The 12,711-nt window shown below is 41.6% G+C and overlaps 2 protein-coding genes across 2 annotated transcripts in view; both read right to left on the bottom strand.

Moving 5' to 3' along the window:
* LOC137291418 (peroxidasin homolog) overlaps nt 1–12,711 on the bottom strand; it is a 203,084-nt gene that overhangs the window by 145,630 nt on the left and 44,743 nt on the right. The window lies entirely within an intron of this gene.
* The window catches only part of LOC137291420 (regulator of telomere elongation helicase 1-like), a 94,545-nt gene that overhangs the window by 66,448 nt on the left and 15,386 nt on the right, over nt 1–12,711 (bottom strand). The window contains exons 7-13 of the mRNA XM_067822754.1: nt 10,084–10,168; nt 9,206–9,290; nt 8,697–8,762; nt 5,702–5,849; nt 2,493–2,534; nt 1,990–2,068; nt 277–377 (exon numbers count right to left, since the gene is read on the bottom strand). Of these exons, the coding sequence (XP_067678855.1) occupies nt 277–377; nt 1,990–2,068; nt 2,493–2,534; nt 5,702–5,849; nt 8,697–8,762; nt 9,206–9,290; nt 10,084–10,168 (606 nt within the window). The remainder of the gene's footprint in view (nt 1–276; nt 378–1,989; nt 2,069–2,492; nt 2,535–5,701; nt 5,850–8,696; nt 8,763–9,205; nt 9,291–10,083; nt 10,169–12,711) is intronic.

The following is a 12,711-nucleotide window of genomic DNA, read 5'->3' as shown; positions in this document are numbered from 1 at the left end:
GAGACAGGGCAGCCTGTATTCAACAGTCACCGGTTCCCATTTTTCTTCGACAAAGAATGCATTCATATTAAGTGAACAATGAAGTCAAAATGTGGGTCCTGGATGCAAATAAATTAAATTTTGTTTACTAATGTTGCTTCACTGCACACTCCGTGTCCATGCTGTATCATTTTCAAGACTGACCACTGCTTTAACCTTTCTTAGCTATATCACCCAACACTGCATTAAACTGTTTTACAGACGTGCAGTAACTAAGATTATTACTAAGGTTATTACCATCATTGTTAAGATAGGCCACAACCTTCTCCAGGACATCCAGCATGTTACCTCTTGTCTCAAATGTAATGTTCACCTGGGCTAGCAGCTCAAAAATGAACCTGTAACATGTAGAACACACCTGACGTAACAAGGACCCAACTGTAATAATTGTTTACTATTCGACTGTTGAAGATACTACAGTGTAATATTACACTAGAGTAATGCCGTATGATTGTATGACGTCGAAATGGTTTAAAGTTGTGACATCACAATGCTAATGTTGCTGTCGCAATTTTACTGGACCTTTCTTGACTTGCGGAAAGCTGACAGTCCTCACACTGTAGGCAATTTCGCCACAGTTTCTATCAACTTGTGTTGGCGAGTAATGAACAAAATATTAAACGTGCTTCCGTGAAATACCATTTTCATTAAACTCATGAAAGATTTAGTAACAAACCCGCTTTTGCTTGTTTGATACCAAATCATTAACTCATTAAATATAAATGGCATTACACAGAAGGTCGTTTAGTATCCTCTATATATGACACATCTGTTGAATTAGGGCACAACTACTTGTTTGCTGTTAAATGCTAACTTAGCTATTTGGCAAAGTTTGACAATCCAGTGATTGACATCATGAGATCGAAACTACATAAATGGGATACAATGACATGCATCAGCTAAGTAAGCAGGCTTGATAACCTAATACTGTCAAGCATGGTGTGCTGAAAAAAAGCAGAAACTTTTAGATCACATCTGTTGAAATATGCCAAACACAATGATTACATGAAGGACACAAGAGCTGAAATATGTAAAACACAATGGTTATATGAAGGACACAACTGCTGAAATATATAAAACAACATGGTTACATATTAATGGTTTACATTTGAGACACAACAGCTGAATTATGCAGAAAACAACTGCTACAACACAACTATTGATATTTGTTGTGAGTGAGTGAGTTTAGTTTTACGCCGCACTAAGCAATATTACAGCTATATGGCGGCGGTCTGTAAATAATCGAGTCCGGACCAGACAATCCAGTGATCAACAACATGAACATCGATCTGCGCAATTGGGAACTGATGACATGTGTCAACCAAGTCAGCGAGCCTGACCACCCAATCCCATTAGTCGCCTCTTATGACAAGCTGAGTCGCCTTTTATGGCAAGCATGGGTTGCGTAAGGCTTATTCTACCCTGGGACCTTCACGGGTCTATGGATGTTTGTAATACTACTATAACAGGTAATATACAAAAGCTATGACATGGATTGTCACCTGTAACATTAGGTTAAAAATGTTCATTGTGGTTACAAAACAAAATCAATCTGTGATCACTGTGACACAATCAGGGGTTCAAAAATATTTTGAGATGCCACTTGCCACAGGGCAAGTGACTTCAAGGAAGTAACTTGTCCTGACTAATTTTCTATTTGATCTGATTTTTATGACACAATGCGTGACGTTAATGTTCACTGGACTATTTTTCAAAGAGTGATAATTTCACCCTCTACTAGCTCTACTTTATTATTATTGTGAACTTTAATAGCTATGAAATGAAATCCATGATTATTTGTAGTTTCAAACCGTAAGTGGAAATTATCTAGTAGTCCACAGACAAGTAAGATACCATTATTTGATTGCCCGAAATGAAAACTGACTCGTCTCAGGTGTCTGGCGATGTAATTTTTGAACCCCTGCACAATGTGTGATAACCTTGACCTACATGCCTGGCTTGGTGAGACCTTGACCTCCATTTGGAATGTGGATCTCATCTATTCTCTCCTCGAGTTCTCGTAGAGTTTCTGAAAAATAGGTGTTTTGCAAAAAGACACAATACACATGTCAAAAAGTCATAAATCATCCTTATCTTTCAACTAACTGGATTCACTTTAATTAACACTAAGGGTTCCACTTGTCACTATAAGGCTGGATTAATGTAACGTAAAACCCAACTCAACTCAACTAACAGTTCTAAAATAATGCAAAAATATATAGCCAAAAGACTTTCTTGACATAATTTTTTATGTGAAAAGTCAGACAGATATAAGCAAAAGAAATAACATATCCATCCAAGGATACATGCATTAATGTCTGACCAAAGGACAAACAAGACATGTTAAAAAAGGTTGTATGGTTTCAGTGACAACAGCCCATAAAATAAACTTACTTTACAAGCATATATGAATTAAGTTATTTAAATGTTGTCATCCAAAGTTTAACACTGACCTTTCAGCTTCAAGACATCCCCAAGATCAAAATCTGGTTCAACTGAAAGAGAAAACAAAGTTTATAAGATGACAAAAGATTGAAACTGAAAGAAACCGAAAACTTAACTAGAACCACCTGGCACTGACTCACCTACCTACTGGAAGGCTGACTACCTGCCAATCACTCAACCCACTTGTGCTGACTACCTGCCAATCACTCAACCCCCTTGTGCGGACTATGCCAATCACTCAACCCACTTGTGCTGACTACCTGCCAATCACTCAACCCACTTGTGCGGACTATGCCAATCACTCAACCCACTTGTGCGGACTATGCCAATCACTCAACCCACTTGTGCGGACTATGCCAATCACTCAACCCACTTGTGCGGACTATGCCAATCACTCAACCCACTTGTGGCTGACTACCTGCCAATCACTCAACCCACTTGTGCGGACTATGCCAATCACTCAACCCACTTGTGCGGACTATGCCAATCACTCAACCCCCTTGTGCCTGACTACCTGCCAATCACTCAACCCCCTTGTGCTGACTACCTGCCAATCACTCAACCCACTTGTGCGGACTATGCCAATCACTCAACCCACTTGTGCGGACTATGCCAATCACTCAACCCACTTGTGCGGACTATGCCAATCACTCAACCCACTTGTGCCTGACTACCTGCCAATCACTCAACCCCCTTGTGCTGACTACCTGCCAATCACTCAACCCACTTGTGCGGACTATGCAAATCACTCAACCCACTTGTGCGGACTATGCCAATCACTCAACCCCCTTGTGCGGACTATGCCAATCACTCAACCCACTTGTGCTGACTACCTGCCAATCACTCAACCCACTTGTGCGGACTATGCCAATCACTCAACCCACTTGTGCGGACTATGCCAATCACTCAACCCACTTGTGCGGACTATGCCAATCACTCAACCCACTTGTGCTGACTACCTGCCAATCACTCAACCCACTTGTGCGGACTATGCCAATCACTCAACCCACTTGTGCGGACTATGCCAATCACTCAACCCACTTGTGGCTGACTACCTGCCAATCTATCAACCCACTTGTGCGGACTATGCCAATCACTCAACCCACTTGTGCGGACTATGCCAATCACTCAACCCACTTGTGCCTGACTACCTGCCAATCACTCAACCCCCTTGTGCTGACTACCTGCCAATCACTCAACCCACTAGTGCGGACTATGCCAATCACTCAACCCACTTGTGCGGACTATGCCAATCACTCAACCCACTTGTGCGGACTATGCCAATCACTCAACCCACTTGTGCCTGACTACCTGCCAATCACTCAACCCCCTTGTGCTGACTACCTGCCTATCACTCAACCCACTTGTGCGGACTATGCCAATCACTCAACCCACTTGTGCGGACTATGCCAATCACTCAACCCACTTGTGTGCGGACTATGCCAATCACTCAACCCCCTTGTGCCTGACTACCTGCCAATCACTCAACCCCCTTGTGCCTGACTACCTGCCTATCACTCAACCCACTTGTGTGGACTATGCCAATCACTCAACCCACTTGTGCGGACTATGCCAATCACTCAACCCACTTGTGCCTGACTACCTGCCAATCACTCAACCCCCTTGTGCTGACTACCTGCCTATCACTCAACCCACTTGTGCGGACTATGCCAATCACTCAACCCACTTGTGCGGACTATGCCAATCACTAGATCCACTTGTGCCTGACTACCTGCCAATCACTAGATCCACTTGTGCCTGACTACCTGCCAATCACTAGATCCACTTGTGCCTGACTATCTGCTAATCATCACACCCACTTCCAGCTGACTACCTGCCAATCACTCGACCTACTTATAGCTAACTACATGCCAGGCACTAGACCCACTTCTAGCTGGACTACCTGCCAATCACCTGAGACTTTCTACATACTTATACATATACTGATATTACACTTGATAACCCTAATTACTAGGACAAAAAGCCAGTTTGTAGCAGGGAAAAGTTATCGTGTGTATTTGTCTCGTATGCTGAGCTCGATCGAAATAGCAATCAGTTGTGCACAGGTACCCCCAACACGATCTGTCAGTGATTTCCGGCATGAAATCTGATATAGTGATCGGGAAAATATTGCATCTGAAACTGTTATGATCTAGCATTGTTTATTGCAGGTCTATCCATGTAAAATATATATAATTACAACTAAGGATTATGTGACAGCACCTTCAGTGTACTGTTGTGCTGTTACCCCATTCTGAAGTATACCCTTGGTGTGCCAGACTATTTTTAGTTTGACACATGGTGGTGACCAATCATCAAGTTAAAGAAACTACGAACGTTGCCGTAACTACTCATGTCATTCCACAAAGCGCCTTCTTGTAGGTCACACAAAGAGACGAGCAGTTACAAATACTTAATATGCATCAACTGATTGGCTGAAGAAAACCTACGGATTATACCGTACATTAATGTATGCGAAACCAAAAGTAGACATATGTGAGGAAACCGCTTTGGGTATCTGTAATGAAAAGATAGCGAATGATGAAACTGGTTTGGTTTAACAAACGGAAGAATTAAACATGATTAACGGTCTTGTTTATGTATGTATTATAGACGATTTTGATTTGTGACATATGAATGTGTCCAAGAGACCCAGACGTTATGCGTGAGTTGACACAATTAAATAAGATAGGTATTAGTGACTTATATTGCGTGACAGGTAGTGCATCGATTTTCATTCTTAGAGGGAGGTGTACATTATTGGGTGGAATCCCGTTATCGTGCGGCCTGGATGCAACACTGTAGCTGACTACCTGCCAATCACCATACCCACTTCTAGCTGACTACCTGCCAATCACTTGACCTACTTCTAGCTGACTACCTGCCAATCACTTGACCTACTTATAGCTTACTACCTGCCAATCACTTGACCTACTTATAGCTGACTACCTGCCAATCACTCCACCCATTTGCAGCTGACTCCTCCACCCACCCTCAATACCTGACCTACTTAGAGTTGATAGCCCAACCCTTTCACAATCACCAAACCTACTTAACACTGAATGCCCAATCCCTCACAATCACCAGACCTACTTAACACTGAATGCCCAATTCCTCATAATCAACAGACCTATTGCAGCTGACTGGTGTACAAACTCAGAATTACCAGGTGTGCTTCAACCTGAACCCCCTACTCCTTCATAATTACACGACCTACCTGCAACTGCCTCTCCCAGCTCTGACACCTGACTCTCATTCTGGCTTAGCTCAACAACTTTCTCCATAAGCCTTGTGGTCTCTTCCATAGCTGTGGCAATGTCCACTGAACTTAGATCAAAGGATGCACTCTCTTCACATATCCTTTCCTGCCAACAAGGATAACGACATGGGCATCAGATGTTTAAGTCACTTGAACTGTCAAACTGCAGTATTCAGTCAATAAAAGTTTATCTTTTAGTAAAACATAAAATTAATAAATGTTGGTGAAAGTTATTACAGAACAGCAAAAATGTGTGCCCACAGAATATGGAAGTTAAAGGTCACATGCAACGTAAAACTTTGCAGATTCTGATACCTTTCAGCATGCTCTTACCGATACAAATCATCAAAAATGCCAATTCAACCAATAAAGTTGAAAAAAAAAACCACGATGAAAACAAAGCCCGTGAAATCAGAGTTCAAACAATTCACTAAATTTCCCCCAGCGCTGGGGGCAAAAGTGGTTTCAACTGTATGCATGCCCAGAGTATGAGGTTGTGAGCAGTAGTCTAATCCAGGTTGTGTACACAAACAAGTAAATAATCTACTTGTTACATAAAAAAACTGGTTGATTGTGGTAAGCAGATTCTGTCACAGAGAAAGCTCATTGTCTGGTTTATTGACACCTATATGTCTGCCTGCCTGTCTGCTAAAGACAATATGCAATACACAGCTTCAATCATTGGCCACATGCAATTTGAACTTAACACCTATCAGGCTATATGCCATAAACAAAATAAATTGATTAATGACTAATAAATTGATTTATTGACATCACACTTGAAATTGTCGATGACATTCCACTGGCATTAGCATGCATTTGTCCAGAACTGACAATGTGGCTTTGAGATCCTGAAATTCGTAAGTGACTAAATGTTGCATTAAGCTGCTAGTTCAGTGGTAGGGCTGAGATGAGTAATGTAAGCCTGTTTGGGAACAACTATGTGGAGAGTTTCATGCCCTTAAGATGGGTTTATTTCTGTTGCCATGCCATTACAGACTCATGACAGACTCCTGGGCCTAGATTTTTTAAGCTCTCTTAGTGCTAAGATAGTCATAAGGTAGTGTTAATGTATGGCACTTATGACTATTGGTTCACATGCCAAAGAACAAGTCTATTGTGGGGGGTCTTCAACACCATTTATTTCCTGAATAAGGAACCATGGATCATGGAGTTCTGATTGTAAACAATCTCTCATAAGTCAGAAACCTTGCACTCTGTCTCTTATAGGAACGCTTAGAAAATCTCTCACATATTGAAGCATTCATATAATCTCTCTGACGTCATTATTATCTGAATCTGTGATCAATAAAATAATTGCTCTAAACTCTACGCTACTAGATATAATCAGTCATTCACTGTATATGTATGGTGACAATGAATAACACCTGTTACAACTCAACTCAACTCAACAAAAAAGTGAAATACACTCCCAAACAAACGTCGCTGTCACATAAATTCTTGGAAACTGTGCATGGCAGACTCTAAATTCCAAGAAATGGACGTCTTACACTGTTTGACGAAAGGGGTGACAGGTGTTTAAACATATTGAATTTCTGGGTCATACACGGCGAATAACTCTTAACTTGATACACTACAAATTATTATCTTTTAGTAATATTCTCGAAAGACAAACGTGACAAGGAAATACACATAAAATGTAAATGTCTAACAGTACCTGTAGTCAAAATAATGGACTCTTCCAAAACTCAGCGTGTTTCTCTGTACACACATTTAAATGTGAAATAATGAAAACTCTGCGCCCTGACAGCAATAATAAACTTCATATTCAGATTCTACAGCTGAACAAATACCTGAAGAGTGTGTCCTCCAACAATAAACATCTATATCTCTGGAAGATTGTGATAGTCGCCCTCTCGTGCATCAACACCACGTTTGTGTTAAAGAACAATATGGTGCCAAGCAAGGGAGCGCTCATTACTAAAAATATCTGCAGGGAGAAATCATTAATCTAATCCTCCAGATATAGGTAGATATAAAATCCCATCTATTCCAGACAACTATCTTCACGCTAAGAGAGCTAAAAAAATCTAGCCCCAGGTTCTGATTAAATAAGGACAACTTGTGAGGTGAATGAAACTTTGTCAGCAAGCTACTCTCCGTGCCTTTTGAGGATGTCTTCTAAAACTGAACAAAGCGCTATTAATCAGTCTCGATTTCCACGGATTTTCCCAATGTTCTTCATAAATGGCAGATTTTTCACACCCCAGATTCCTGCAGTGAACCAGTCAATGGATGCTCCAGCATAAATAATGTGTCATTTCATAGAATTCATTCCCTTTGATTCAGTTCCGGTTGACATTCATCTTATGGGTATGAATCGGTGTGTTTCGATGATCGAAATTAATAAAAAATTGATGGAAAGAAATAATAAAAAGAGCAAGAAGACGAAGTCATCAATATCTCCTACAACAGCAAAGATCTCTCCATGAATATGTCAATAAGTTATGATAATGTCAAATGGGTGAATAGAAGCTGATGATCTCGTCAAAGGAGACCAGCTTGTGGCATGTGGAGCATTGTTGAGCACTACTTGACCTCAGGTGAATGTGGAACAGAATGACACCATTCCTAAAGGCTGTTATTTCACCCAAAACCACCACAAGGGAGGTAACAGTACCACATACTACAGCCCACACTATGTAATCTCATTGGTTCTGATGACAAGACTTGCAGTAAATCAGAACTGCATTCGCTATCCTTAGGCTCACATGCATTTTGAAGAACTTAAGAGCATGGTTAAAGACACATATGTACACAGATGTATCATTACATTCTGGATAAGTACCGGTACCTCTTGAATATCAGTTGACATTTCTGGGAACAAGCATGCAAAGTTTAAGGATCAAAGGTAGTGTGATTTCGAAGGGAAAATGCAGTTAGATGCCAGACAAACAGTATATGGCAATGGCTTAGATATATTTAAACTTACCAAATTGTGTGCTTCGTCAAAGATGACTATGTTGCCTTGTAGTTCCACCCCATGAGCTCGCCTGGACTAAAGACAAACAAGACAAACGTCAATACACACTTTCTCCTGGACTAACAACATACAACACAAGTATCAACAGATACATTTTCCTGGACTAACTACATGCAGCACAACTATTAAAAGACACATTTTCCTGGACTAACTACATGCAGCACAACTATTAAAAGACACATTTTCCTGCACTAACTACATACAGCATAACTATCAAGACACACATTTTCCTGGACTAACTACATACAGCACAACTATCAAGAGACACATTTTCCTGGATTAACTACATACAGCACAACTATCAAGTGACACATTTTCCTGGACTAACTACATACAGCACAACTATCAAGAGACACATTTTCCCAGATAAATGACACACAAGACAAATGTCATTTGCTCATTGTACAACCAATACCATCACAACTTCCTGGAAGATAAGCAACAAACTTCAAACTTACTTTTGGATCCAGCAGATAGTTGTAAGGCATGAAGATTATGTCTGCATCCGACTTCAGCTCCCTGGCCATGTAATATGGACACAGTCTGTAAATACAAAACAGAACTTAATATGACTTTACATCTCATGCTGGCCATTAAAACTCAGCTTTGAATGTGTATCCCATAAGTTGCACACACTGTAAGCGAAAGCATGGTAAGCATTTATCATCCTCAGATGTAGGCGATGCTTGCTAGGTTCTCTCTGCAGTGAAGTGTTGCACTGGATTCATTTATCAAGACATTGGGAGTGAGCAATTTCCCAATAATGGCCCCATCCCACTTACCAAAACACTAGAGCCAAGATATAGGGATGTCATCTACAAGCAACTGTAACATACATCACACACATATTGATACCTGTACTCTTTCATGCCATTCACATCAGGGTACTGTTCATGGTCAGTACTTCACTATCTATGTATCTCCGTTTTCTCACGGTGAGCCAATGGCTCCATCAAAGTGTCACAATGCAAAATGAGACCAACAAGCAACACATTTGATGTGAAGTGCTTTTGATTAGATGTTCAATCACACACAAGAATTTTTTTATCATAAACCTTCCAACTAGCCAAAATATGGGTTGCTATGAGGCTTGACCATGGTGCTATGACTATACCAGTACACTATATGTATCCGACTTTGTTGCCTTACAACTGGATCCCGTTTCGCCAAGTTAAATGGCCTGTGTTTCCTCCATGAGTAGAGGACATGACATGTATGCAAGAGAGATGCCCCATAATGTGCATGTACAAGTGACTACCCGAGTGGGAGTGAAAAGATCTCGAGTGGAAGTCCTCATGTTGAACAAATGATACATAAAAATGAGGTGTGTGCTCACTTGTTTTTCTTTCCTTTGGATACCAAGTCTTCAATGTCCACAACAGAGCCCAAAATCTGACGAGTCTCACTGTTTTTTTTCATGTCTAAAAAAATGGAAGACAGTTGACACAGCATAAACAATTCCACTGACTTATCTCTCTTCAGCTCTCACTATTTTCTCTTACTTGATGCCTTACATTCTTAACCAAAGCTGACGAGGAGCGTTTTATTCATTACATAAAGCATCCTAACTAACATGGGAACAAGAAGACATACTTATTGTAAAATCTAAATATGTTAAATGTTTACATGCATACACACCTCGTATCATCATGATATTGATACTTGCCTTACTCTACCAAGGTGCTTTGGTAAGGTAACTGCAGTCTCTCATGTGACCGTGCAGGAAAGTATTTCCTTTCATCAGAATGAAGGGTAGAACGACGATAGCGGGGAGGCAAAGATGTCTTGACAAGGAGTAGGGGGTGGGTTCAGAGTTGATGATAAGAGGTGAGTATGTAAATGTCTAAAATAAGTAGATTTACTTACCTCTTATCATCATTACATGCATCTTATCAGCCAGCACTGGAAGGCGGGAAGTTCAGCTAGAGAGTGAACTCCTTCTGTTTGACTAGCCTTTGACAATCCCAGTGATTCATACAGTAGTCGTGTATGTAGGGAGTTTAAAAAATTACATCCCCCACAGATGAAGGAAACATGTACTCGGAGCCGTGATATCTGTGAATAGCCAAGGGGCCTAAGAAATTCCAAACGGAAGTATCCTCCATTGGAAAAGGTGGCCAGTGAAGTGAAACCGAAGGTACTTCCTGTGTGAGTGGTATACTGGATCATGTAGGTAAGCATCCTGGATATCTAGGCTGATAAGCCAGTCTACCAGTGAGATCTTGGAAGGAAGCTGGTCCAAAGAAACCACACTAAAATGAGGAGGATCCACAAGGTAAAGATCGTTGAACACTGCCACATTCTGGCTCATTCTCGCTTTGTCTGCATTTTCTTGGGGTCAGGAAGATCAGCCAGTAAAACCCTGGATTGGTGTTGGGTTCCTGTACAAGTTCAATGGCTTGCTTGTTGAGCAGAAGTTGAACATTTCCTTAATTTGCTGATATTGTGCTGAGGAATATACTCTTGCCCAAGGCAATGTGGTCAGAGGCGGTTGCCTGCTTAAGGGAAGCTGTCACCCTAGTTTCAGTATGTTGACGACAAAGGGATCCTCCAGTAATGCCCAGATTGCCAGAAGATCCCCAGTCTCATGCCTACAGGTGTGGGGTGGATCTGGATAACCGGGGGCGCGACGTCTCCGTCGTGGATGCCTGATGCCTCACCAGCATTTGTATTGTGGCTTAATGACAGACATGGGCTTACCCCTCTTACCGTAGTCACCAGTGGTAAGTCATCCCTCAGCTTGCCTGATTCTGTCAGCCCAACAGGCACAGGAACGCTTGCCAATGTAGGAGTTGGCCTTCAGCACCTGATTGGACTTAAGAGCTATCTCTGTTGATGTAAACAAAGAATGCTCCTTGTAGATCCACTTAATGGCATTGTTGAACAGGCAAGGAGCAGAAAAAGGCTGACAAAGCAACGTTCTCATAAAATCTGGCTCCCAAGCACATGCAGAGAGAAAACCCGACTGACACACTGCAGTGGTATTAGCCAATGCCACTCACACATGACCAGCAATGTCACCTAGAGTACCAGATTGCCATCTCATCACTGTTGTGAGATTATCAGTCCTGGAAATATTATCTTCTTCCAAGTCAAGTAAGATAGCCTCAGTAGCAGAGGTCAAGGCAGACAAACATTCCCTTAACTCAGTGTCAGAGGCGGCCAGCTTAGAATCAGGAACCCGATATGAGGAGACAGGAGTAGAGGTGAAACAATCCAACTCCCCATCTTCAGCTGTGGCCTGGTCCAAGAAGTCCAAAGAGTGAACAGGATAATATACTGGATAATATAGCTGCCCTAATGTTATGATTTAAAGATAACTTGACAAACTCTTTATCCAGCGAATCAACCAAATCACTGACTATCGGGTGAGGCGGAAGACGAAGCTCTGGTGAGTCCAAAATGGTAAGCTTCTTATCAACCCTCGCATCTGGTGAAGGGCATGAAGTCTGAAGCCTATCTGCCATCCAATCAAAAACAGCCTCCATGCATACGTGTCTAAGTGTGAGATTGGTCCAAAATCTCCACATCGTCTGTAGTTTCGTCATAGTCTAGCTGGAAATCCTTCTTGAAGCAAAGCTGTCACTACTTCTGTCAGCATGCCTCGAACCCTTACTGTCTCTTTTTAAGGATCATGAGGACCTATCAGAGTCAGAAAAAAGAGGTGGAGGAAGAGGAGTAGACTGAACGACCACCTCAAGCATTAAGGGACGAGATTGCTGAGGGGATGATGAAGACAAAACAGAAGGACCAGGACGGGCTGAAGGCCTCATCTGGTTGTGTTGAACTTGATGTGACTGGTGAAACACTGAGTTCATAAAGTTGTACATAACAGTCAGGTCTAAACCTTGAATTGGAGGCGCACCATGATTCTGTGGAATACCAAAACTATGGAATACTGGTGGGTAATTTCCTGCCTGTTGAGGTATCTCAGGCTGATAAAAACCCATCTGGTTCAATAAGC

The sequence above is a fragment of the Haliotis asinina genome, chromosome 7 (assembly GCF_037392515.1).
Source record: "Haliotis asinina isolate JCU_RB_2024 chromosome 7, JCU_Hal_asi_v2, whole genome shotgun sequence".
NCBI classification, from domain to species: domain Eukaryota; kingdom Metazoa; phylum Mollusca; class Gastropoda; order Lepetellida; family Haliotidae; genus Haliotis; species Haliotis asinina.
This window is presented reverse-complemented; position numbering and strand designations above follow the sequence as displayed.